Source organism: Vipera ursinii, assembly GCF_947247035.1.
Source record: "Vipera ursinii genome assembly, chromosome: 3".
Classification (NCBI taxonomy): Eukaryota; Metazoa; Chordata; class Lepidosauria; order Squamata; family Viperidae; genus Vipera; species Vipera ursinii.
The window spans coordinates 31621856-31648621 of NC_139516.1; the positions used below are offsets into that span (position 1 = coordinate 31621856).

The 26766-nt window shown below is 47.7% G+C and overlaps 1 protein-coding gene across 1 annotated transcript in view; it reads left to right on the top strand.

Moving 5' to 3' along the window:
• SNTA1 (syntrophin alpha 1) overlaps positions 1–9235 on the top strand; it is a 67999-nt gene extending 58764 nt beyond the window's left edge. Inside the window, exons 4-8 of the mRNA XM_083358253.1 lie at positions 1655–1862; positions 2719–2849; positions 4645–4841; positions 5389–5576; positions 7399–9235. Coding sequence (XP_083214379.1) covers positions 1655–1862; positions 2719–2849; positions 4645–4841; positions 5389–5576; positions 7399–7491 — 817 coding nt within the window. The 3' untranslated portion in view covers positions 7492–9235. The remainder of the gene's footprint in view (positions 1–1654; positions 1863–2718; positions 2850–4644; positions 4842–5388; positions 5577–7398) is intronic.
• Positions 9236–26766: the final 17531 nt, after the last annotated feature.

A 26766-nucleotide genomic window follows, 5' to 3' on the forward strand; every position in this document is an offset into this window, starting at 1 on the left:
CTTTACCTTTACCTTTTTATAAGAACAGAATCTTGCAAGTCTGATTGTGTTGTACTTCCCCTCTTTCTTATATTCCAGTGACTCAAGGAGGCATCAGCCATTGTCACTTCTTAATATTATCTTGTTTCTCAGAACTTAAAAATATCTTGGCTTCTTTTGCCAAGTTCTTGCATACACTCAACAAGGTCTCTCTACATAGATCTATTTTATTTACTTATTTTACTGTGCCTGTAGGCCACTCTGTTCACAAAAAATTCGGAACAGCGTACATTTGAACATTTGCAAATATACAATAAAACAAAAAGTCACCAGGAATATTAATGTCTTAAACCAAGAAATTCCATTGCTAGAGAGAAAGATATCACAACATTCTGAGAGGCAAGATCTGCTAGAATAACCACATTTAATCCCCTTTCTGAACCCCACAACCAATCTAGTTATCTGGAGAATACTGTTCTCCAAAAGTGGGCTAATAACTGAGAAGTGGGCTAATAACTGAAAATAACCATGATCAGTGAGAATTGCATTCCCAAAACAGAAGAATATGAAGAGAATCTACTGGGAGCGGGCAGTCTTGCTGATATCCAGATCCTGAACCAAGAGATGCTTTAAAAGTGATAGTAATGTAAAGGTAAAGGTTCCCCCGCACATGCGTGCTAGTCGTTTCCAATTCTAGGGGGCGGTGCTCATCTCCGTTTCAAAGCCAAAGAGCCAGCGCTTGTCCGAGGACGTCTCCGTGGTCATGTGGCCGGCATGACTAGACGCCAAAGGCACACGGAACACTGTTACCTTCTCACCGTAGTGGTCCCTATTTTTCTACTGTCATGCGGCACTCGGGATTTGACCCACCAAACTGCCGACCATCTGATCGACAAGCTCAGCATCCTAACCCACTGAGCCACCGCGTCCCTTAAAAGTGATAGTACCTTGACTTAAAGCCAGAAACCAACCAGCTCTCAATGTAGTGATGCTTTATATAGACAAATCAGGAGGTGCTCACGACTATTCAGATTGCTGCATTTGGATCCACTTTTCTGAATACTGTTCAAGGGTAGCTCTATGAAGAGTGCATTGTGAATAGTCCAGTTGAGAAATGACTAAGGAATGACTATCTGTGAAGGAAATCCTTTCCATTCCAGGCAGGGTTATAGCTGGCGCACTAAAGGAACTGTGCAATGGCCTATTAGCTACATCTCTACGTGCTCAGTGAGCAGGAACTGTGAATCTATGAGCCCTTAACCCCCCCGCCTCCCAATTCTATTCCAATTCCATATAGGGAAGTCTAGCCTTATTCAGAACTGAATACGGTGGTTTTTTCTTTTCTTTTCTGGAATCAGATAGTTCCCAAACCCATAACCATTTCATTTTGCTGAACTGAGCCTAAAGCAGATGTTTTTGCATCGAAACAGCAGACTTTAGAAAGCAAAGGCTCTGAATCTGTGTTATGCTACATGAAGGTGACCTGATCCTCTGTTTCCCTAAGAAGTAGGGGGCTTTCTTGGTAAGATCGTAAAAATTATGAGCTTGTGTGATCATGAACTATCTACACAAAGGCTTTGCAACTGGGAATTCAGAAATATTGCTGGGCATTTTATGACAACAGTTTGCATTTTGGCTGCCCACATTTCAGTCTTAAGGAAAATTCATCTTGCAGGTATCTAGAAGTGTGTTCGGCAGATGGACGGATCTCCTTGTTCCTTCGAGCAAAAGAGGAAGCATCTGCCCAGTCTTGGTTCAATGCTATTCATAGCAATGTTAGCATTCTGTTGCCAAGAGTCAAAGAGGAGCTGAAGGCCTTACAATCAGGACTTGGCATTGTAGGAAATAGAGACATCAAGCACATTGGCTGGCTCACAGAACAGGTAAGATTGGGGTTCCTAGTTTGATTTGCACTGATTCTAGTGAGGAAAAAAAATTGTAGTATTCACTGGTCAGGGAAGACAAAGCCATGTTAAAGTCAGGGTTGAGCAACACAGAACCTGCATGCTAATCCCGCCTTTTTTGTAGCTACTAGATCAGGGCTCTTCAAACTTGACCCTTTTATGACTTGACTTCAACTCCCAGAATTCCTCAGCCAGCGTGCCTGGCTGAGGAATTCTGGGAGTTGGAGTCCACAAGTTTCTGCTCTTTTGAAGGTGGGAACATATAGACATTTTTAAGGTTGTTCTTGCTGGAATGTGCCTCATTAGAGCAGGCAACAGAATTTCAGGCAACAGAATTTCATTTTTAATGTGGGCCAGTGCGCTCATAGTAAAAAAAATGACAATAAAGGTTACCATATATTGTCTTATTATCATAGTATAGATTTTGCATGGCTCTGAGTCCCATGTTCAGTTCCTCGCATTTAAGGTATAGCTAAAAAAAGGCCTTTGAATGAAACTCAGGAGAGCATTTGTCATTTTGTACAGATTTTTTTAGACCAGCTGGACTGACTTAGTAGCTTTTGTGAATCTTGAAAGATCTCATAACAAAAAATTAATCATGTTGGTAGAAGAATAATAGAAAGAGGATAATTCTATACTAATTCCATGAATTCCTTTGATTATGTTGCCCTGGTGCTTGTCACTCCAATATACCTAGTGATGTGATTTATTCAAATACACTTTTTACAAGATGCCAGCAAGAACATCACTTCCATTCTTAGTGGGCATTTTCCAGTGGCATATGTCAATCTGGCTGCCATTCTGACAGCTGCACCTTTTACATTCTTATTTGCAGCTCCCAGGTGATGGGACAAAAAATATCCTTGCTATTCTCACAGAGAAGGAGCTTCTTTTCTATGGCAATCTCCCCCAAAACAGAGATGTTCTGAACAAGCCAACTCACAGATTCCCTCTTATAGCCACCAGGTAACTACAAATGACAGCAGTTTGGCTTAGGGATGTTGTTCTCTTTTCTTCCAGGGAAAGCATTTGGGGAAAAAATACATTTTTGAATAGTGTGTTGCAACATCTTACTCCAAGAAATGTTCCCTCTTTAATCAAGTACTGTCTTCTCTCCAGCCTGGCTGATCCTTACATTGCAGCTACCCTAGAAGTGGAACAAAGTAAAACAATTGTGTAGCAAAATATTTTTGTTGAAGTACATTTGTGGGTCAGGAAATCATAAAAGATTGGTCTGTTGCAACTTCATGTAAATGCATTGTCTGTCTATCTGCCTGCCTGCCTGCATCTCTCTCTCTCTCTCTCTCCCTCCCTCCCTCCCTCCCCCCCCCCTCTCTCTCTCTCTCTCTCTCTCTCTCCCTCCCTCCCTCCCTCTCTCTCTCTCTCTCTCTTGTAACTTGAAGCTTTTAGAGACTGCTCCATATCAATGCAATCCTCAGTTTCTTTGCTGGCAGTTACTGCAAGTTACTTCCATCCTATGCTGTTGCAAGCCATTCATTTTAAAGCAGGGGTGTCAAACTCGCAATCTCAAGTGACGTATTGTGACTGTTTTGCCATTGCCAGCAATGGGGTGGGCGCGGTTTTGCTATGATGTATCCAGCCCGCAGGCTGGCAATTTGATTATTTTGATTGGAAAAAGGGAAGCGAAAATTCTTCCAAAAATGCTTTTTGATTATTCAGGCAATGTTAAATCTCTTAGATAGTCTTAGAGAATTTTAGAGGGGGAAACGTTAGGTAGGGAAAGCTGGCTTCTCAAATGCTTGTATCAGAAATAGAACGTTTGGCTTGCTGCTTTAAAGGTTTTCTAAGGTTTTACTGCCACCTTGCGCCAAGAGAAGAGGGACGTAACTTGTCAGCCTAAATAGGAAGCTAAATAAATGACACATCTCCCTGAGCTCCACCCAGTGTGTAAGAAAAGCCACCCATTCAGTCATCCTGTATACATGTGAGATTTCATTATCTTGAGATTTGGGTAAAACTTTTATCTGAAGAGAGCTGAGAATTCCCTTGATTCTCCTCAATAATTGGCACTTGGAAATGTTTAGGTTGCCCCTGCAGTTGAGAAAGAATATTTTTGATTCTTGTGATTAGTCCTTTGCTCCCTGGGTTTCCATTGTGCTCTTTTCTTGTGGCCAAAGAGCCCCCCCCCCGGCCTTTTGTTCACACCTGCTTTTCTCTTGCTGGCAACAATTTCACCAGGCACTTAAGGGCCTAGTTCGTAAGCATGGCCTTTCCTGGGATTTTAATTTCATTTCTAAATGTAATTAAGTCTCCCCCTTTGCTGATTTTTTTTAAAAAAGAGGAATTGCCTAGAGTCATTTTAATAATTTCCAAGAATCAGTCTTTTATTGTTAGAGTATGATTGGATCTGCAACTTCAAAGCACTTCATATTGGAGTCCAGTTATTAATTAACTCTGTTTCTGCATGAATGGAAAAGAGAGACAGAAAAGGAAAAAAGAGATCTAATTAATATTTTTATTTTTATTTTTTTGTTATTTCTCTTGTATTCCAGTGCAAGATAGGGAACTGATGAAGCTACAAAAACAGTACAAGAGTGGCCTCTAGTGGCTGTTATCACACATGATTAGTCAATAACAAGAGACTCAAAAATGTTTTTTTTCTTTTTCTTTTTCTGGCGACTGCTATACATTTTACCTTACAATAAGCCTGTCTTTGTACTTGATAAAAAGCCATATCCAATTGCAATTAATTATTTTTATATCTAAAACTTACTTTTTTTTCCACCTCTGATCCATCCAGGCTTGTACACTCTGGCCCATCAAAAGGTTCATTATTGTACGACTCAGAACTCTCATTCGCTTTGCGGACTGGAACTAAGAAAGGTGTGGAGACACATCTTTTTAGTGTGGAGACACACCGGGACCTAGCCACATGGACAAGAATGCTGGTGGATGGTTGCCATAATGCAGCTGAGTGTGTCCAGGAAGTGTCAACTGGTAAGCAAGCAGATGGGCTTCATGCTTGGGGTTTGCCATAGAAACTTTAATGAACTGGGGTGACAGCATGGGTCTGCCTGCTTGGTGAAACTTTTCTGCTTGCCAATTCTGCATTGTAATACCAATATAGCATTAGGCATTCTTTGTCAAGGATGTTATTGTGCTTCTTAATTCAGTAACTTCAAGCAGGATAGGGCAACTCATTACGAGAGAAGCCAGTTTTGGTAACAAATTTAGCAAACTCAGTCCATCATGTAGGTTAGTTGCTGCCAATACTATTTATAATATCTTTGGTGACCAAGAAATGTGTAATAGTACTTCTGGTTGAAATGCATTTTCTTTTTGTCTCCTTCAGCGTTTGTATTATAGAAGTAGAAAATAATTTGGTACATAGTGAAGTAATCATATTCATGGTAATTTGATTTATAATTTGAGTTACATTTGAATTCAATTAACATTTTGTTTTTATCCTCTTGGCTTGAAATTATTATTGCCTCCTGTCCTAACAAGTAAAATTATATATTTTTTCCTGCCCCCCCTCCCCCAGCCTGTACATGGAACGGGAGGGACTGCACCCTGTCCATCCACATTGACAAGGGTTTCACCATCTCCACCCTGGAGCCAGGCCTCACCAATGTTGTTCTTCTCCAGCAACCCTTTGAGAAGCTACAGATGTCTTCAGATGATGGGGCCAAGATGCTTCACTTGGATTTTGGCAGCTCAGAGGGAGAGATTGTGGGTTTTCTTTTTTGTTGTGTGTGTGTGTGTGTGTGTGTGTGTGTGTGTGTGTGTGTAGACTTTACTTTGATAACTGAAAATAGCTTAAGTGGAAGTTGTCTATAATTTTATCTCCACTATAAGCATTCTTTTGAAGCAGGTTGGATTGAGAGAGGGATTCACTTAAAGTCATCCCCTATGTTCTGTATTCAAATGGGGATGAACTTTAGTCTGCCTGTTCCAAATTCACACCTTAACTAGCACGAACTAAGCTTTATTTTCTTCTTTTGTTATATCAATAAGTTTGCAAGAAGTGATATGGGGTTCCTGTATCTTAATGAGGCCTGTGCAAGAGAACAGCATGATTCTCCTTGGCCATTTAGGTTGTCTAAATCTTCTTCCAATACTCCCAATATCTGGAAGGGGCCTCAAAAGTAAAATGAAGTGATATAATGTGGCTACTTTGCTTTTAGAAGCAAGGCGCTGTGCTATTTCATGAAACATTTCTTAAAGCAAAATACCCTGTAATCTATATTGTAGCGGTAGGCCATTGGATGCTTCGAATGGCAACTATTTGCACAGCCAGTAACAAAAGATTGTGGAAATTGGAGGAGATCAAACTGAATACAGGATGATGTGCCAAAGATGTTGCAGCCCTCAGCCCCTGGAACTATTGCAGAGGCAGGAAGGAGGGCCTTGCCTAGGAATTTGAGAGACATTTTCCCCTTTCCTTGTGCTCTCCCAGCTGCAACATTTTCAGAAACAAAAGTAATAGATACTGCACTGAAAAATTGTTATCTGTAATTTCCTAAACTGTGCCCCAAAGGGAAAAAGCTTTTTTTGAGGGAATCTGATATAGTCCTTTTTGCTCAGGACTTCAGATGTTTGACCAAAGCCCTTGGCCAAAACATGGATATGGTGAAAATAATGTGCAGGTCAACGTTCTCCAACTCAGGAGGTCTTTAGATATGAGAACTTCCTTTAATTCCTAATGTTATTGGCCAATGTTGAGAATTTTGGGAGTTGAATTTTATACATCTGGAGGGAGCAAACATTAGATAACACTATTATAGGCCAAAAAAGTTATGGATGATTTTGAATTCCAAATCAGAATGCTACATTCAGATAAGCAAGACAATAATTGATTTAGAAGCATGCTTTCAAAAAAAGACCTGTCACGGAAAAATCTTGGTCTATGCATTGTGCCTATGCATAATTTTTAGTTTCACTGCTTTCAGTGAATAATATTCAGCATCTTGGATAGTTCCTCAAACACTTTTAGGGGTGCTCTCCTCAGCTGCTCTGACCCACCCCAATTGTTAGGACTTCTCCTTTCTTTCTGTCCCCTCGCTATTTAAGAATAAACGTAAAGTAATGGATTATGCAGAGATGCAAGTACCCTCACAATGATATAGTAGTACGTGTAGAGAATTTAAAATGTAGATGGAGCACTGCTCTCATTATTATTGTTGTTGTTGTTTGCAAGTCACCGTAAAGAATGGCTGGAGTAAATTTAATTAGTCAACGACTGTGCTCTTACAGTTTTGGTCTATAATTATTGTTACCTATAAGACATAATAAAAATTGTTCTGTGATATGTTAAGACTGTAGGCTTCTTATATACTAATGAATACATTAGAACTGATTATCCCCCTGAACACTGGATTCAGTTACTTCTTTGCTGGAGATATTCAGGAAGCAATAAATTTGATAAACACTTCTGTTTTTGCTACTTGCCAGCTATTACCCAGCTAGTGGCATAGACTAATTTGAGAAATGTAAGGAGATGAAATGTTGTGTATGGCTTACTCATCAATATCTATATTTCCCTTCACTGCAGCAACTGGATCTTCATTCCTGTCCCAAAACAATTGTCTTCATCATCCATTCATTCCTCTCTGCCAAGGTGACCCGGCTTGGATTATTGGCATAGGGACATAGAGCAAACTCTGGAGAGAAGCAAGACTTTGTGCAAGCTATGCAGTATGGTTCTACCTTCATGGTGAAAATAAAGGCTTGAAATACAGACTAGAACAAGAACAACATTTCAACATCCACAGCTGAAATAAAAAAACTGTTAAACTTCCAGGACAACTAAAGAAAGCAAATGGACAGCTGTCCAGAATCTCCATCTTAAGACTTAACAGCTGATACCAAGATACAGTAGGATATGACATCCCCATCCCATATCCTCCATCAGAAGCTTGAAAGAAGGTGAAGGTGTCATGCCAATCCAATTTAGCCATCACATTAGTGCCTTGAGGATATTTTATATATACATAAATATATATATATATATATATACATATACATATATATATATATATATATCAAATCTGTTTGTATCAAGGTTTTATATTTATATATAGTTCATTTGCTGTCTTAGTGGCTTTGAGTCTAGCATTTCAACACTATTTTAGACCCAAGATACTACACTGTACCGACCTATCTGGGATTAATCGATGAACTCAGAAGGATTTATTTTTAAGTGAACATGCTTTAGTTTGAACTGAAAATTCAGCGAAAGTGTGTAAGATTTAGCAGAAAGCCATTTTTTTACATGCAGCAGACACAGTTTAACTGTCTAAATCCAACCTTTTTTATTTATCTAAAATTTGGAAATAGTTGCAAAAGGCTTTTTTTAAGGAAAGAGCAGAAAATAACTTTAATTTTACTTAATCCTAGCCCCATAGTTTTTATTTGTCAAATATAACGAGGTGCTTTTGACAGGGGAAGCAATTAATTTTATGAGCTAAAACTGTGCATGAAATTTGTTTTCATTTTTGTCAGAATAAATCTAGATTGCTGAAGATGACTAAAGCAAACCTTTTCCAATTTATCTTGAAAGTAATGTTTGGAATTACTCATTGAGCTTGAAATCTATCAATTTTTGACACAACAGTGGCTCTCAATTTAATTTTAATTGGAGTGGCTTTCTAGCTGCCAACTGCTGCCATGGTTATTATCAGTCTAATCAGGATCCTGTTGTTTAACAATCTTAACTATATTGAAACTGCCTACATAACTTTTCACGTTTTGCTCTTCTAATAAGTTTTAATTTATATATTAGTGAATTAATATTAGGCAGACTGTAACACACACATTCTAAACACAGCATGACTGTTAATTAAATGAACACTGGCAATGAGAAATTTTCTAAATGTCAAATGTAAATATAAATTTTAAGTTGTCATTACAGTGGTTCTTAAACTGCATCCCAGGATCCAGAAGGTTGGGCAAATTGTTCCCATAGAGATTAAACTGGATCCAACCAACCCAATCACCTTGTACCCACTTAAAAAAAACATCAACCGGGGTGGGGGCAGATGGAACTATGTATTGTGCCTCTTCAATTCCAGAAAAAGCCATATATTCAGCTTTTCTTTTCAATTCTATAACCTGCACAACCACAGCTGTTTCCTCACTATTGTCAATAAATGCAGAAGACAAAGGGGTAAATATTTCTCCTACCTATGATTATAGTGATGCCACAATGAACAAACAGATAGAGCATGCCATTTCAAGAATGGCGTCTGGGATTTTATGGGTACAAAGTTTGTGTTGTGGAATCGGATGATTTTATGTACATAACTCTCCAACTGTATCACTGTATGTATACTATTAATATTCACCAGAGCACAAAATAACACTGCAAGAAATTGTTGCTAAACCAACAATGATTATATTGCACTTATAAAAATAACTTCAGCTGATGGGATAATAGAAATGACTTATGAAGACATCCATTCTATGTATATAAATGAGAAAGAAAGAGAATTACATAAACAGTGGGAAAGATACACAGATCCTACAACTGTGAAGGACAAAAAAGCTTTGTCCCAGGTGTGTAGAGCTACGAACAGGCATACTGTGAGTTTTCAAAATCATAGTGTTTGTCTTAATCTGCCTCTTAGCTTGTACCAGGAGATCCAGCTGTTTCTACAACTGACCCCAGATTTCCTACAAAAGGAGACTTTGGAAAACTTGCTGAGATGAATGGTCTCTTTAAAAGTTGATAATCCCATTTTAGAAGAGTAAACCATCTTTTGATATCAAGTACCAGACATCAGCTGGTTCCCCTGATTGATTCTCCTCTGCACTTTTGGCCACAACACAGGGAAGGCTTTTGTGTGTGTTTCTATAGCCTAGATCAGGGGTGTCAAACTCAATTTCATTCAGGGCCGCATCAGCATTGTGGTTGCCCTTAGGGGGCCGGGTGGGCGTGGCCTACTGGGTGGGCGTGGCTAAAGTGCATATGGCCTACTGGGTGGGTGTGGCCAGCTCTACATCCTTCTCATCAAGGGTGCCTATGGGGGGTCTGGGCAGGAGTGGGAGAGATCTGAGGATCTCTGGCGGAAGGAGGGTCTCTGGGCCAGGGCCAAGGCAGTGGGGGCCGTTCCCTCACTGTTTCCAGGATGGCTTCGCGGGCCGCATGAAACCATTTCGCGGGCCGGATCTGGCCCCCGGGCCTTGTGTTTGACATGTCTGGCCTAGATTATTGTTGTAGTGTGTCTGTTTTGCCAGGCTTTCTTTTGTTTTACTTCTTAAGAACATGTTGGCAATATCAAGAGAAGCTTCACATTCCTTTTTGGAGGGTATTTTGTTAACAAAATCATACTACTGAAATTTGCTATTTTGCTATTGGATTTTAGCTGCATATTTGGAACTGAAGATTACAAAAATGTGATGGGGGGTACAGTCATTAAATAGGTTTCTCACTCTATTTTAGCAAAATCAAAGCAACTACAGGTAATGAGAAGAAATATTTCTGGCTATCAGTCTCCTAACTATGTGTACTTAAGGTAAGGTAAGTGAGCACCTGTCCAGCCTAGACGAGTTCAAATCACCAGGACCAGATGGATTACACCCCAAAGTTCTCAAGGAACTGGCAGATGTGATCTCAGAACCACTGAACTATATTTTTCAAAGATCCTGGAGCACTGGGGAACTACCAGAGGACTGGAAGATAGCTGATATAGTTCCCATCTTCAAAAAAGGGAAAAAATAGATCCAGGAAACTACAAACCTATCATCCTGACCTCAATACCTGGGAAAATTCTAGAAAAGATAATCAAACAACAAATCAGCGAACACCTTGATGCAAACAAAGTCATCACTAAAAGTCAACATGGGTTTGTCAAAAACAGATCATGCCAGACAAATACTATTGCATTCTTTGACCAAGTGACAAAATTAGTGGACCAGAGGAATGCTGTAGATATAATTTACTTGGACTGCAGTAAGGCATTTGATAAAGTAGATCACAACCTACTACTTGATAAGATAGAAAAATGTGGGTTAGATAGCATCACCACCAGATGGATTCGTAGCTGGCTGACAGGCCGTACTCAGCGTGTGGTCCTCAATGGAACTGCATCTACATGGAAGGAAGTGTGTAGTGGGGTGCCCCAGGGCTCTGTTCTGGGCCCAGTGCTCTTCAAAATCTTCATCAATGATTTGGATGAGAGGATAGATGGGGAACTCATCAAATTTGCAGACGACACCAAGCTGGCAGGAATAGCCAATACTCCAGAAGATAGGCTTAAGATACAGGACGATCTGGACAGACTCAAGCACTGGGTGCTATCAAACAAAATGAAATTCAATAGTGAAAAAAGTAAGGTTCTACATCAGACATGTCAAACACAAGGCCCGGGGGCCAGATCTGGCCCGCAAAGCGGTTTCATGCGGCCCGCAAAGCCATCCTGGAAACAGTGAGGGAACGGCCCCCACTGCCTTGGCCCTGGCCCTGGCCCAGAGACCCTCCTTCTGCCAGAGACCCTCAGATCTGTCCCACTCCTGCCCAGGCCCCCATAGGCACCCTTGATGCGAACGATGTAGAGCTAGCCATGCCCACCCAGTAGGCCATATGCACTCTAGCCATGCCCACCCAGTAGGCCACGCCCACCCAGGCCATACCCACCCAGCCCCCTGAGGGCAACTGCAATGCTGATGCGGCCCTCAATGAAATTGAGTTTGACACCCCTGTTCTACATTTAGGCAGGAAAAATCAAATGCACAGGTATTGTACAGGTGGTACCTTGCTCAATAGTAGTAACTGTGAGAGGGATCTCCGAGTCCTAGTGGACAATCACTTCAGTATGAGCTAGCAGTGTGATGCAGCTGCCAAAAAAAGTCAACACAGTGCTAGGCTGCATTAACAGGGATAGAATCAAGATCACATGAAGTACTAATACCACTTTACAATGCCTTGGTAAGGCCACACCTGGAATACTGCATCCAGTTTTGGTCACCACTATGTAAAAAAGATGTTGAGACTCTAGAAAGAGTACAGAGAAGAGTAGCAAAGATGATTTGGGGACTGGAGGCTAAAATATACTGTATAAGGAACGGTTGCTGGAATTGGGTATGTCTAGTTTAATGAAGAGAAGGGTGAGGGGTGACATGATAACGAGGACCCAGATTGTTGGGGGCAATAAGCTGACTTTGTAATAATGCCGCTTGGTGGGGGCCGAAAGCCCTAATAAGCAGGCATATACATAGAATGAAGGCTATTGCTAAGCACATTGGTTTGTGCTTAAATTGTAAGCTGCCCTGAGTCTTCGGAGAAGGGCGGGATATAAATGGGATTAAAATAAAAAAATAACAGTGTTCCAATATCTCAGGGGCTGCCACAAAGAAGAGGGAGTCAAGCTATTCTCCAAAGCACCTGAAAGCAGGGCAAGAAGCAACGGATGAAAACTAGTCAAGGAGAGAAGCAACCTAGAACTAAGGAGAAACTTCCTGACAGTGAGAACAATTAACCAGTGGAACAACCTGCCTCCAGAAGTGGTGAATGCTCCAACCCTGGAAGTTTTTAAGAGGAGACTGGACAGCCATTTGTCTGAAATGGTATAGGGTTTCCTGCCTAAGCAGGGGGTTGGACTAGATGACCTCCAAGATCCCTTCCAACTTCTTCTTCTTCTTCTTCTTCTTCTTCTTCTTCTTCTTCTTCTTCTTCTTCTTCTTCTTCTTCTTCTTCTTCTTCTTCTTCTTCTTCTTCTTCTTCTTCTTCTTCTTCTTCTTCTTCTTTGTGTGTCTTATCAATTATCACCAACTTTCTTTTGAGAAACTTTCACTGTCTTGGCTAATTTTCCTAGTTTTCAATTCTTTCCACATTTAGCAATAAATTTTATTTATTTATTTATAATTGAATTTCTATACCGCCCTTCTCCCGAAGGACTCAGGGTGGTGTACAGGGCAATAAAAGCTTTCCATACAAAAGTTAAAATGAGATTAAATTAACTAAGCCCTAATAATAAATAATTAAAATACCCCTAACCCTTAAACCAGGCCGGCCTGTTCAAATAAATAGGTTTTCAGATCCCGGCGGAAAGAGTGAAGGTCGGGAGCCATCCAGAGGTCAACCGGTAATTGATTCCAAAGGGCTGGTGCACCCACAGAGAATGCTCTGCCCCCTGGGGGCTGCAAGCCAACACTCTCTGGCCGACAGCACCCTGAGGAGGCCCTCTCTGTGGGAACGCACAGGACGAAGGGAAGATGACGCCGGCAGCAGGTGATCCCGTAAGTAGTCCGGACCCATGCCATTTAGGGCTTTATAGGTAATCACCAGCATGAGTACATACAGACACTTAATCATTCACATTAGCCTTCTCCAATCTGGTACCTTCTATGTAGATTGGTTGAAAGGCCCTGCTCACTGGGAATTCTGAAAGCCTACAGAATTGGAGAGAACAAGTTGAGGAAGACTGATTAATATTTATTTTATTTATTTTATTTAGTTATATTTATATACCGCCCTATTCCCTGAGGACTCAGGGCGGTTTACAGGGAATTAAAAATCCAAGATACAAAAATTAAGAACAAATTAAAAAGTATTAAATTAACCCTGTAGTCAGTTAAAAAACCCCAAATTAAAAATTCTTCCTCAGTCTGGGCCCGAGAGCTGAAAAAGCCAGGTCTTCAGGCCCCGGCGGAATGATCGGAGGTCGGGGGCAGTCCTCAGCTCCACCGGCAGCTGGTTCCAGAGGGCAGGCGCTCCCACTGAGAAGGCCCTATCCCTGGGTGTCACCCGCCGGCAATCTCTCACCGGCGGAACCCTGAGCAGACCCTCCCTGTGGGAGCGCACTGGGCGAAGGGCGTTTGATGCCGGCAGCAAGTGTTCCCTCAAATATCCCGGACCCAGGCCATGTAGGGCTTTATAGGTGATAACCAGCACCTTGAATTTCACCCGGAGGGCAACCGGAAGCCAATGCAGCTCGCGGAGTAGAGGTGTTACATGGGAGTATCGGGAAACCCCCATTACAACTCGCGCGGCCGCATTCTGCACCAGTTGAAGCCTCCGAGTGGTCTTCAAGGGCAGCCCCATGTAGAGAGCGTTACAGTAGTCCAAACGGGAGGTCACAAGCGCATGAGTGACTGTGCGTAGGGCGTCCCGGTCCAGATAGGGACGCAACTGGCGCACCAGGCGAACCTGTGCAAAAGCCCCCCTGGTCACGGCTCCTATGTGATCTTCAAAATTGAGCCGTGAATCCAGGAGGACGCCCAAGTTGCGAGCCCTATCAACGGGGGGTAACACCTCACCCCCCATCATTAGAGGTGGAATAACATGGTTAACCCGGGACGCCGATACGCACAGCCACTCGGTCTTGGCGGGATTGAGACGAAGCCTGTTTCTCCCCATCCAGACCCGAACCACCTCCAGGCACCGGGACATCACGGTGAGGGCATCACTGGGTTGGTTCGGGGTGGAAAGAAAGAGTTGGGTATCATCAGCGTACTGGTGATACCCCACCCCAAAACCACGAATGATCTCGCCCAGCGGCTTCATGTAGATGTTGAACAGGAGAGGTGAGAGAACCGACCCCTGAGGAACTCCACAAATGAGAGACCTCGGGGCGGATCTCTGCCCTCCTGTCAACACCGACTGCGAGCGGCCCCGGAGGTAGGAGGAGAACCACCGTAAAACGGTGCCTCCCACTCCCAACCCCCTGAGACGCCGCAGCAGGATACCATGGTCGATGGTATCAAAAGCCGCTGAGAGATCTAATAGGACCAGGACAGAGGAGCAACCCCTGTCCCTAGCCCTCCAGAGATCATTCACCAGCGCGACCAATGCCGTCTCCGTGCTGTATCCGGGCCTGAAGCCCGATTGGTACGGGTCCAGATAATCAGTCTCCTCCAGGAACAGAGGGAGCTGATGCGCCGCCACACTCTCAACAACCTTCGCCAGAAAGCGAAGGTTGGAGACTGGACGATAGTTGTTTAAAACAGCCGGGTCCAAAGCAGGCTTCTTGAGAAGGGGCCTCACCACCGCCTCCTTCAAGGCGGCAGGGAAGACACCCTCCTTCAAAGAAGCAGTTATTACTGCATGGAACCAGCCTCGTGTTCCCTCCCGAGCCGCATAAGCTAGCCAGGAGGGGCACGGATCCAACAAACAGGTGGTGGTGCTCAGTCTCCCCATGATCCTGTCCACATCATCAGGGGAAACAGGGTCGAACTCAGTCCAGATAACATGCTCAAGACCGCCTGATTCCTCCACGTCGGACTCTGCCCAGTCAGAGTCCAAGCCGGTCCGGATCAGAGCGATTTTGTCCGCCAGATGGTGACTAAACTCCTCGGCTCGTCCCTGCAAGGGATCCTCTCTCACCTCCTGGTTAAGGAGGGAGCGAGTCACCCTAAACAGGGCGGCCGGGCGATTATCTGCGGACGCGACAAGGGCGGCAAAGTAGTTAGACTTCGCCGTCCTTATCGCCGCAAGATAAGACCTTATAAAGGTTCTTAACTGCAATCGGTCGGATTCGGACCGGCTGGATCTCCAACCGCTCTCTAGACCTCGTCTCCGACGCTTCATCTCCCGGAGCTCCACAGAGAACCATGGGGCCCAACGGGATCTGCGCCGAGTCAGAGGTCGCATGGGTACAACGCAGTCGAGTGCCCTGGTGGCAGCCGTTTCCCAGGCCTCCACCAGAGCATCGACTGGGCTGTGGGTAAGGGTGATAGGTATCGGCCCAAGCGCCCTCTGGAACCGGTCCGGGTCCATTAGGCGCCTGGGGCGGAACCACCTGGTCGGTTCCGCCGCCCAGCGGCGGGGGATGGCATGACGGAAAACCAGCCTCAGGAGGTGATGATCTGACCATGACAGAGGGGTGATGGACGGAAAACCCCCTCCCAGATCATCCAACCACTGTCCAGACAGGAACACCAGGTCGAGAGTATGATCCCCCTCGTGAGTAGGGCCCTCAATAACCTGGGTCAGGCCCATGGCTGTCATGGAAGCCATGAACTCCCGAGCTGACTCCGACGACCCCCCCAGTGATGGCAGGTTGAAGTCACCCAGGACTATAAGCCTGGGGAACTCCACCGCCAACCCTGAGAGGGTGTCGAGCAGCTCAGGCAGGGCTGTTGCCACACAGCTGGGCGCCAGGTATGTGAGCAACAAGCCCAACTGAACCCGAGGACCACATCTCAAGAGAAGGGATTCACTCCCGGCCATCTGGACAATGGTGGCCTCCCGGGGGCACAAAGTCTCCCGAATAACCACTGCCACCCCACCACCCCTGCCCTGAGCCCGTGGCTGGTGCAGCACCCGGAAACCCAGCGGGCATAACTCGGTGAGAGGCACCCCTCCCTCCGAGCCCAGCCAAGTTTCCGTGATGCACGCTAGATCCGCACGTTCCTCCTCGATCAGATCACGGATGAGGGGAGCTTTGTTAACTACGGATCTAGCGTTAAAGTAGACCAACCTGAGCTCAGGGGCCTGATCACCCTCATCCCCGGGTAAGAGGGTGCTAACCGGAGGGTCGGAGCGCGCCACCGCTCGGAGATAGCGGGGGCGCGATCCCAGATGTTGATATGGCCCTCCGCGCAAACACCTGCTGCCATACCCTATCGCCGTGGGAATTCGAAGCCCCACCCCCACACTCCCAGCGCCAGCCGCCACCTCTCCCGACCCCGTCCCGTCGGGACCTCTAACAGGTCCAGACTGAGTGCCGGTTACAAATTTCCTCCCTACCCCCCCATCCCTCCCCCTCCCTAACCTCTTAAAATAACCGGCTAAAAATCTTATCAGGGGCCTCTTAGCATGTCTTAACTCGAGGCCCCTATCTAAGCCCAACCACCTCTCGGAGTCACAAAGCTTGGACCCGTCATTAAGGGGAGTATGGAAACAGGCGACAGGTTGCGCCCATGAGGCAGAAACCGCCCTAAGGGCATACAAATCCGCTTCGGAATAACGATAGACCATATTGCGCCCGAATAGTCTCTTGGGGCCGATGTTACAAATATATCTAAAGGATCGCTCGTTGATGGAACATAGATGGAGAAAGAAGAAGTCCAGTGGGCATATCTCTCAATCTGCGAGGCCATCTCAGCTCTCACCTGAGATGGAAAACCAAAGGACAACCTCAGCCGACCTCTCACTCCGGCTGAGGCGTCTAACTGGAGCAGAGAGAGAAAAGGGGATACAGATCGCACAATCAATTCCCCATGCGGAACACACACAAACACACCATGCTTTTCTTTTAAAGAAGGTACATGGACCTGAAAGTTGTATTTATACTGAAGTTTCTCAACAGACTTCAGACTTTCATGTTCATAGTTCAACCTTGTCTGTTTTTATGATTGTACAATCAGTGCAAGAAAAAAAGAAAAGAGAACCAAAACAGAAAAGCCACACCAAAGAAAGTCTATTTTCATGCTTTTTTTTTCTTTGCCCTTAAGCAAAACTACAATGGTATTTGTAGTGGATTTATATTCAGCATATCAGGTACTTTATGTTCACATGAGCTAATTCCCCCATCCTTTCAAATTGCAGTCGAGTGTTGGGAAAATGTTAAAAGTTAAGAGACTATATACGGTATAATTTTTATGCAGGCTGAGCAATTCTTCTCTTTTGTAGAAAACACAGATATTTCCATGCAGCTACACTACTTGTGCATTGAACTTTTTCTGACTCAGTTCCATTTGCAGACACAATGGAACATACATTATACTCAGATTCTTCGTAGGACAAGAGAGTATTAGTTTTTGAAGGAACACATTTTCAGCTTCTCCAAAACTCTTTATAAGGTAAATTGTTAAAAAAAACAAGAAAATCCAACTTTAGAGTTAAAACAATGAAGTTGGCTGTTGTGGAGAAAAATATGGTGATGACACAAACAAAACATCCCATCTTCTAATTACCTTCCCAGGGGCTTGGAAAACAATGTTGTCAGCTCAGCCATAAGTTACTTAAAAAGACAAGCAAAATTGATAAAGCTAGGAGAAGACACTAAGCAAGCATAGGGTCTGAGAAACAAGGCCAGTATAATTTAAACCTATAGCAGCATTTCCCTAGAAATAACCATATTTATATGGCTGTTTTCTCAGTACATTGTTGTTTTTGCAGTTCCACCCCCTTTCCTCTTGCAATCCACCCCATTATCTGAATTTACTGAATTACACATATGCTTAACCCAATCACATGCATATTTTAATTTGTATAATACTACATGTTACGTCGTGGACTCTTTGGTGCAGGAAGGAAAACACGAGGCTGAGTACAAGATAACTCATTCTTTATTCTTGCTAGAACTGTACTGAAGCTTGGGCTGCAACCAGCCACAATATATAGTCTAGCCCCTAGGCAGCAGCCAATAGATTTGAATCCACTCTTGCCGCCTGGGGCTAGCCAATTACAGGACTGGAGACGGCTAGTCTAGGTTACTGGGGAGCCATTAACCGCTCCAACAACACATGTGGTGTAACACCACAAGCCCAGTACATAACACCCCTTCCCCCTTTGATCAGACTATGGCAACCGTGATTTAGTCTTGACAGCTGTTTGTCAAACTCTCGTCTCCGCCGAGAAAAACAAACACTCAGGCAAATCACGATGAAGTACGGAGGACTTGCAGAGAGCACCTTTAATGTCAGGATTTCCAAGCAATAGAAAAGTCAGCGTTGGGAGTTACTCACCCCCAACGCACCTTTTATACTCTGCTGATAATTAGGCAACAGCCCCACCCATTAACCCCACCCTCTCCCCGCGCAGGCCAGCATCCGCCTGAGCTGCGTAAATACCCCGCCCCAATCCCGTCACCCCACACCCTACCTCTTCCCCTGCTACTGTGGACCGCACAACCCGAACCAAGGTACAATCCCAGCACCCCCCTCCCTCATTACCAAAAGTCCTCGTTGTGCTCCCCTCCACCATCCCAGCGCCCCGTATTATTCCCGCAGCCGCGCCGTGTGAGCGTCCCGCAGCCGATGGAGCCGCGCGACCGTCAACATCCATATCCAACCGCCTCCCGGCTCTCCGTGCCAGCACGAGCTCCCTGCGGCTGCGCGTAGCTATTCCCGGCCGCCTCTCAGCTGTTCGTGCAACAGCGGGCTCCTTTACAGCGCTCTCCAGCTGGCTCGCAGCCGTTCCTGCCGACGCGGGCTCCTTTTGGCCGTTCTCAGTACTCTCCAGCTGCCCCAGAGCCATTCCTGCCGGTGCGGACCCGTCTCGGCCGTTCTTAATGCCCTCCGGCCGCCTCTCAGCTGCTGACGCTGCTGCGGGCTCGGCGTTCGCCCGCCGATCAGCTGGTGAGTTCGGGCGCGGCTGGACAGGGCGAGGCAGTCTGTTCGTGCTCCCCCGGTCCCTTCTGTAATGTCGAGCCCAAAGGGCTTGACAGTCGGCCCCTCCTACCAAGGCTCTTCCTGGAAAGCAAGACACAGGAGTTAGGCATGCACTAACGAGAGCAGTAGTTTCCCTTCGCCTCCCCCCCGAGGGCCTGCCAGGATGCCTTCGATGAAATGCTTTAACTAACCTAGGGGCCTGGACATTCGGTTCCGCCACCCAGGATGCCTCAGTAATCGGGTATCCCTTCCACAGCACCAAGTATTGCAGTCGCCCCCTCCATATTCTAGAATCTAGAATCTCCTGTATCTCGTATCGATTATCGCTCACGGGCCCCGGGGTCACTGACTCCCCCCGGACAGGAGCGGGAGCTGGTTTTAACAAGCTGCCGTGGAACACGGGATGCACCTTGCCCAGGAACTTAGGCAGCCGGAGGCGCACCGTGACTGGATTGATGACGTGGGTGACCTGGAAAGGGCCTATGTACTTAGGGCCCAGCTTCTTGCTAGGTACTTGCAACCTCAAGTATTTTGTAGACAAATACACCCAATCCCCAACCCCCGGGGTGTAGAACGGTTGGCGCTTCTTGTCTGCTTGGGCCTTTACGATACCGGCTTGTTTGGTCAAGGCCTCCTTGGTTGCTGCCCAGGCTTTTCTGATTTGCAGTATCCACTCCTGGGGTTGACAGGGGGAAGTCGAACCTTGGTCGCACTCGGGTACGGGAGGGAAATCATAGCCAGAGACCACCGTGTACGGTGGGAGACCGGTGCTACTGTGCACAGCGTTGTTGTGGGCGATTTCTGCAAACGCCAGTAGATCGGCCCAATCTGCCTGTTGGTACGAGATATAGCTGCGCAGATATTGCTCCACCGCTGCGTTGGCCCGTTCAGCAGCACCATTCGTGCAAGGATGGTACCCCGAGCTTAATCCCTGAGACGACCCGATGAACTGGAGGAATTCACGCCAAAACCTGGCGGTAAACTGCACTCCCCGGTCCGATATAATGCGTCTAGGCGCCCCGTGTAAGCGGTACACATGGGTTATGAATAGCCAGGCCAGACGCCGGGCCGAGGGTAAACCCCTCAACGGGACAAAATGGGCCTGTTTAGAAAACAGGTCAACCACGGTCCAGATAACAGTGTATCCCCGGCTTTCTGGTAGGTCCACGATAAAATCCATCCCGATGTCCTGCCAGGGCCGGTTAGGGTCTGCCACCGTCTGTAGAACCCCGCTGGTTTCCCGGGCTGGGGTTTGGCCATAGCACACGTACGGCAACGCTGGACGTAATCTTTGACCTGCCGCCTCATCCCTGGCCACCAGAATTGACGTCTAGCAAGGTGCAAGGTTTTCAGGAATCCAAGGTGTCCGGCCTGTTTGGCGTCATGGCACCTATAAAGCACAGTCTCTCGCAAGGTTTGCGGTACATATACCTTACTCCCATACCAGGCCAGGTCACTCCGCCGGGTTAGGAGCCGCGTGTGTCGCTGTAGCCAGTCATCTCCCACCAGAGCTTTTTTCAGCTGCTGTACAAGGTCCTCCACACCCTTGTTCTGAACAACCTGTACCATCTCTGGGACAAGAGGTGGGATAAGAGCCTGCACCACCTCCTCCCGCTGGTTGTCATACTGCGGAAGCCGCGAGAGGGCATCCGCCAGGAAATTCTTCCCCCCCGGAACATATTTCAGGGTAAACCTGAACCGCCTGAAATACAGGGCCCACCGTACATGCTTAGGGGCCAACTTACGTGGGGACTGTAGGGCTTCTAAGTTCCTGTGGTCTGTCCACACTTCGAAAGGCTTCTCTGCCCCCTCTAGGAGATGCCGCCATGTCTCCAACGCCCACCGAACGGCGTAGGCCTCCTTTTCCCAGATAGCCCAGGCGCGTTCGGTGGTCGACAGTTTTTTGGACGCATACGCACAAGGTTGCAATGCGCCTTTACTGTTGTGTTGTAACAGAACAGCTCCGACCGCCACGTCACTAGCATCTGCTTGTACAACGTATGGCGCTGCTGGGTCGGGATGCAACAGTATGGGCTCTCGGGTAAACAAACCTTTCAAGGTCTCAAAGGCCCGTTGACACTCTATGGTCCACGTTACACGCAACCCTGGCCGTGGCTTCACCGCTAACTTTTTAGTTTTGAGCAAGTCTGTTAATGGAAGAGCTACTGCAGCAAAAGATGGTATGAATTGGCGGTAAAAATTGGCAAACCCCAGGAAGCTCTGTAGCTGTCGTCTGGTCCCCGGGGCTTGCCACTGCAATATAGCCTCCACCTTCTTGGGATCCATGGCAATCCCGGCCGCTGAGACCCGGTAGCCCAGGTAGTCCAGTCGAGACGCGTGGAATTCACATTTTGATAGTTTCACGTACAACCGTGCGTCTAGGAGTTTTCGCAAAACCTGGCGTACAAGGGCAACGTGCTGGTCCATCGTCTCCGTATATATAAGGATGTCGTCAAGATACACGAGCACCCCCCTATATAAATGTTCATGCAAAACCTGATTTATTAGTTGCATGAACACGGCGGGGGCTCCCTGGAGTCCGAAGGGCATTACGCGAAATTGATAGCTGACCAATGGGCAGTTAAACGCCGTTTTCCACTCATCTCCTTTCTTGATGCGCACCCGGTAATAGGCCTCGCGTAAGTCCAAGCGGGTAAACACCCTCCCCTTAGCCAGGTGGGACAACATGTCTTTCATTAAAGGCAGTGGATACAAATGTTCAACACACACTGCATTGACCCCCCGGTAGTCCACACAAAGACGCAGGCCCCCATCTTTCTTTTCCCTAAAAAGAACTGGTGCTGCCATCCGCGAGCGAGCTGGTTGTATGAACCCCCGTGCAAGATTCTTATCGATGTAATTTCGGAGTTCTGTCATCTCCCGTGGGGTCATGGCATACATCCGGGGCTTAGGAAGCTTGACCCCCGGCTCTAGCTCAATCGCACAGTCCGTCGGTCGATGGGGTGGCAGGAGATCGCATTCCTGCTCACTGAACACCTCAAGGAATTCGGTATACTCTGGTGGCACGTGTACCTCTGCCCCAGCCCTGCAACTCTCCTCCGGTTTCCCTGGCGGGCCAGATGTGCTTGGCCGCTCATGATCAGGGGGCTGTGGCCCAATCCCTAAGCGCAGGTGACGACAACCCCCCTCCCACCAAATGGTCGGCCCCCACCTGTCCAGCCATGTTAACCCCAAAATCACCTCCTCCGTCATGGAAGGCACCATGATAAACCGTAATCGCTCCCAGTGCTCCCCCATATCCAGCTGCACAAGTTCTGTGACATGGGTGATAGGCACCCCCCCCAAAAGAGACCCATCCACTTGCTGGAAACGAATTGGACTCCTCAGCCGAACCACCCCAACACCCAGTGTGGCCACCACCTTCCGGCTAATAAGACACCTCGTGCTACCCGAATCAATTAAAGCCCTAAACCCCATCGCCTCCCCCGTGGCAGGGTTGGTTAATGTAACCGGAACTGAAAATGGGCTAACCGGAGCACTCACCATGGGGTCCTCCTCTGGCCTATCACCATGCTCGTAATACTCCACGTTCACATCGGTGGCCCCGTCCCCCTCCGTCTGGCCGCTTCCCCCGGTTGTTGATTCCACAGCTTGCCGAGAAGCCCGGGAACGCTCTGCAAAGCGCCCGGGGGTTGTGCTCCTTGCTGGAGTTGCTGCTGCAACCACCCGGGATGCAGGTATAGGGCAGGCAGCCACGCGATGGCCTGGCTGATCGCACCTGAAGCATCGCAGGACGGACCGTGGTGGCTGGATGGCAGGGCCCAGCGATGATGGCGGCGGCTTCTGCACTTGGCCCTGCGATCTCGGCGGGACCTGACGGGAATCTCCTACGGGCCGTACATGCCGTTGACAAACCCGTAAGGCCACATCCAACTCGACCGCGACCTGCAGCCACTCTTGGAGCCTAGGAGGGATCCCCCGGACGATACAAGCTCGTAGGAGAGAATCGTCCAGTCCGGCCCGGAAATGGTGAACCAACATTCTCTCTGGCCAGGAACTGAGCCTACCAGCCACTTCACGAAAGTCCTGCACATAGGCTGTAGCTGGACGCCCGTTCTGCCGCAAGCCAACGATCTCAGCTTCCGCTCGATGCGTGCGCGTCACATCCTCGAATCGTGTACGCAGCGCTTCAAGGAGAAGGCCCACATCCCCCAGTTCACGGGCACGATCACCGTAAAGGTTTGCCACCCAAGCCGCTGCCTCCCCTTGTAAAGCCGTTGTAACAGCCATCACCATTCCCCACTGGGAAGTATACAAAGGACCGTACTGGTCCAGATGGTGGATGGCTTGTCCGAGGAACAGGGCCAAACGATCGGGGTTGGCGTCAAAGGTCACAGGCAGCGGTGGTGGCCCCCAAACCGCAGGCCCTCCCCAAGGACCCGCCGGGCCTCCCGGCCTCTGTGCGACCCCTGGTTGTTGCCACCCCAGCCCCCCAACTGGCACAGCACCCCCCGGTCTTGTTCCACCAGGTCCTGCAAGGCCCAAGTCGGGAGCAGCCGCTGGTCCCGGTGATGGAAGGCCTGGGACCTGTGGGGTACCAGGGCCCTGCGGAGCCCGAAAACGGGGACTTGCCAAACGGAACCGGGTTTGACCCCTGCGCTCCGGGTCGGTCCGGGGTCGTGCCCATCCACCAGTCTCCAGGTCGGCATCAGTAGGGGTCCATGGCCGGGGTTCTCCAAAATGGTCCCTCAGGACGTCCATAGTATAACTGCCAGGAGCCGTGGTGTAGCTCCACTCCTCTCCGCCCTCATCGGTGGCACGACGCTCTCTCCACCCCCAGAGGGACCCCTTCCCTCTAGATGGTTGGGTTGGGTGTCCGGCCACTGGCTGGCTCAAGACAGGACTGAGCCACCATTCTCCAGGCTTCTCCTGGGCAGCCGGTTCTGGAGCCTCAGCTCCCTTTGGTGATGGTCCAAGGTCCCGGACCTTAGGCCGAACCACTGGTGGGGCCTCTGCCAATTCCCCCACCTCAAGAGGCACAGCAACCCCAGCTGGTTCCTCCCCACCTGCCACGGGCACACCGCCCTGGGTCCCCTCAGCCATGGTGACAGGCAAAAACCAGAGCCCAGCAAAAAGAGCGCTGTGCTGTTTGAACGCTGACTTACTGTCAAACTCTCGTCTCCGCCGAGAAAAACAAACACTCAGGCAAATCACGACGAAGTACGGAGGACTTGCAGAGAGCACCTTTAATGTCAGGATTTCCAAGCAATAGAAAAGTCAGCGTTGGGAGTTACTCACCCCCAACGCACCTTTTATACTCTGCTGATAATTAGGCAACAGCCCCACCCATTAACCCCACCCTCTCCCCGCACAGGCCAGCATCCGCCTGAGCTGCGTAAATACCCCGCCCCAATCCCGTCACCCCACACCCTACCTCTTCCCCTGCTACTGTGGACCGCACAACCCGAAGCAAGGTACAATCCCAGCACCCCCCTCCCTCATTACCAAAAGTCCTCGTTGTGCTCCCCTCCACCATCCCAGTGCCCCGTATTATTCCCGCAGCCGCGCCGTGTGAGCGTCCCGCAGCCGATGGAGCCGCGCGACCGTCAACATCCATATCCAACCGCCTCCCGGCTCTCCGTGCCAGCACGAGCTCCCCGCGGCTGCGCGTAGCTATTCCCGGCCGCCTCTCAGCTGTTCGTGCAACAGCGGGCTCCTTTACAGCGCTCTCCAGCTGGCTCGCAGCCGTTCCTGCCGACGCGGGCTCCTTTCGGCCGTTCTCAGTACTCTCCAGCTGCCCCAGAGCCGTTCCTGCCGGTGCGGATCCGTCTCGGCCGTTCTTAATGCCCTCCGGCCGCCTCTCAGCTGCTGACGCTGCTGCGGGCTCGGCGTTCGCCCGCCGATCAGCTGGTGAGTTCGGGCGCGGCTGGACAGGGCGAGGCAGTCTGTTCGTGCTCCCCCGGTCCCTTCTGTAATGTCGAGCCCAAAGGGCTTGACACTGTTAAGACTTATTAATCAACTCACATACAACTGTAGTGATAACAATAAAATAATAATAAAAATAATAATAATAATAAGTTCACTGTGGTTACAATGAGATTAAACAATGTCTCATGAACAGGCTTACACTGCAGTAATGGCAGTTTCACAATGAACAAGTTTCTGTAGTTAGTGGTACAGTTTTACAACACTATGCATGAATTTATTTTACAATGTAATCTGTGAGGTACGCAGGAGGCTTGTGTGGCCTAGAGGAATGTCTTGGAGTTCCTATCACTTTGTGGTCTACCAGCTGACCCAGTGGGCTGGGTAGACCCATGTCCCTTTGTGCTCCAGTGTCAAGGGGAACCGAAATACACTGGCTGGCCTCACCAGGTTGGCCCACCCCAGAGTCAGTCTGTTCTCCAGAGTAGGCACAGTGGTTGCTGAGGTTCAGTTGGCTCGCTTTGTCAGGGGTTCCATGTTGCACTCCCGTGCTACCTGGTTTTTCCTCAGATTCCATCTCCACTGAGAAGGAAAAAACCTGGTGGTTCAAGTGAGGGCTGGCTTGGCCACAAGTTTGAGGACCTTGGGAGGGACTTATGATGCAGTCCTTACTTAGTGGCCGTTCTGGAAATCTTTTCCTGAGTTGATCAATGTGTCTTCTGACAACTTGCCCTCCCTCCAACCCCACTTCATAAGATAGGGGTCTGGATGCCTTGGTTATTTGACCAGGAACCCATAAATTCCCTTGACCATAGTTCCTGGCCCAAACCCAATCGACCATGTGCAGCCCCCTCGGAGGCTTTGGTCGAGAGGCTTCTGCTGCCACTCTGTCTGGATGCAACCTGTCCAGTTTAGTAATCAAACGCCTCCCCCAACGTAGTTCTGCAGGACTTTTACCTGTGGCCGTGCAGGGTGTAGAATGCTGGCAGAGTAAAAAATCTGCCAATCTGTGATGCCAGTCACCTGTAACAATGCGCTTGAGTGACTTCTTCATTGTCCTCACCATGCGTTCAGCTTGACCATTAGAAGATGGATGAAAAGGTGCAGACGTTGCAAGTCTGATGAGATTAGTTCTAAGGAAAGCCTGAAATTTAGCAGCAGTGAATTGGGCCCCATTGTCTGAAACTAAGACATCAGGCAATCCATGTGTGGCAAAGAGTTTTCTCAGCATCTGGATGGTCCTAGCAGTAGTCATGTTAGGAACTGGAATTACTTCCAGCCATTTGGAGTGGCTATCCACTACTATCAGGAAAAGCTGCCCCTGAAAACGCCCAGCGTACTCTATGTGAATCCTAGACCAGGGAGTTTGCATTTCCTCCCACCTGTGAACTGGGACCTGTGGCATTTCAGGCCTCAATTGCTGGCATTTATAACCACCATGGACTTGACCCTCAATGGCCTTATCAAGGCCAGGCCACCAAAGGTAGCTTCTAGCTAAGGCTTTCATTCTGACAACGCCTGGATGTCCTTCATGTAAGGAGTGTAAGACCCTGTCTCTTAGGGAAGTTAGAATTATGACTCTGTCCCCCCCATAAAATGCACCCTTTATGTGCAGACAACTCATGTCTCCTGACAAAAAAAACTTTGAAATTCAGAGCCTGGACTTTTTTCCAACCAGCCTGTGTATACCCATGACAACACTCTACTAAGTATTTTATCTGTGGCAGTTTCAGCAGCAATGTCCCCTGCATGGAGGGGA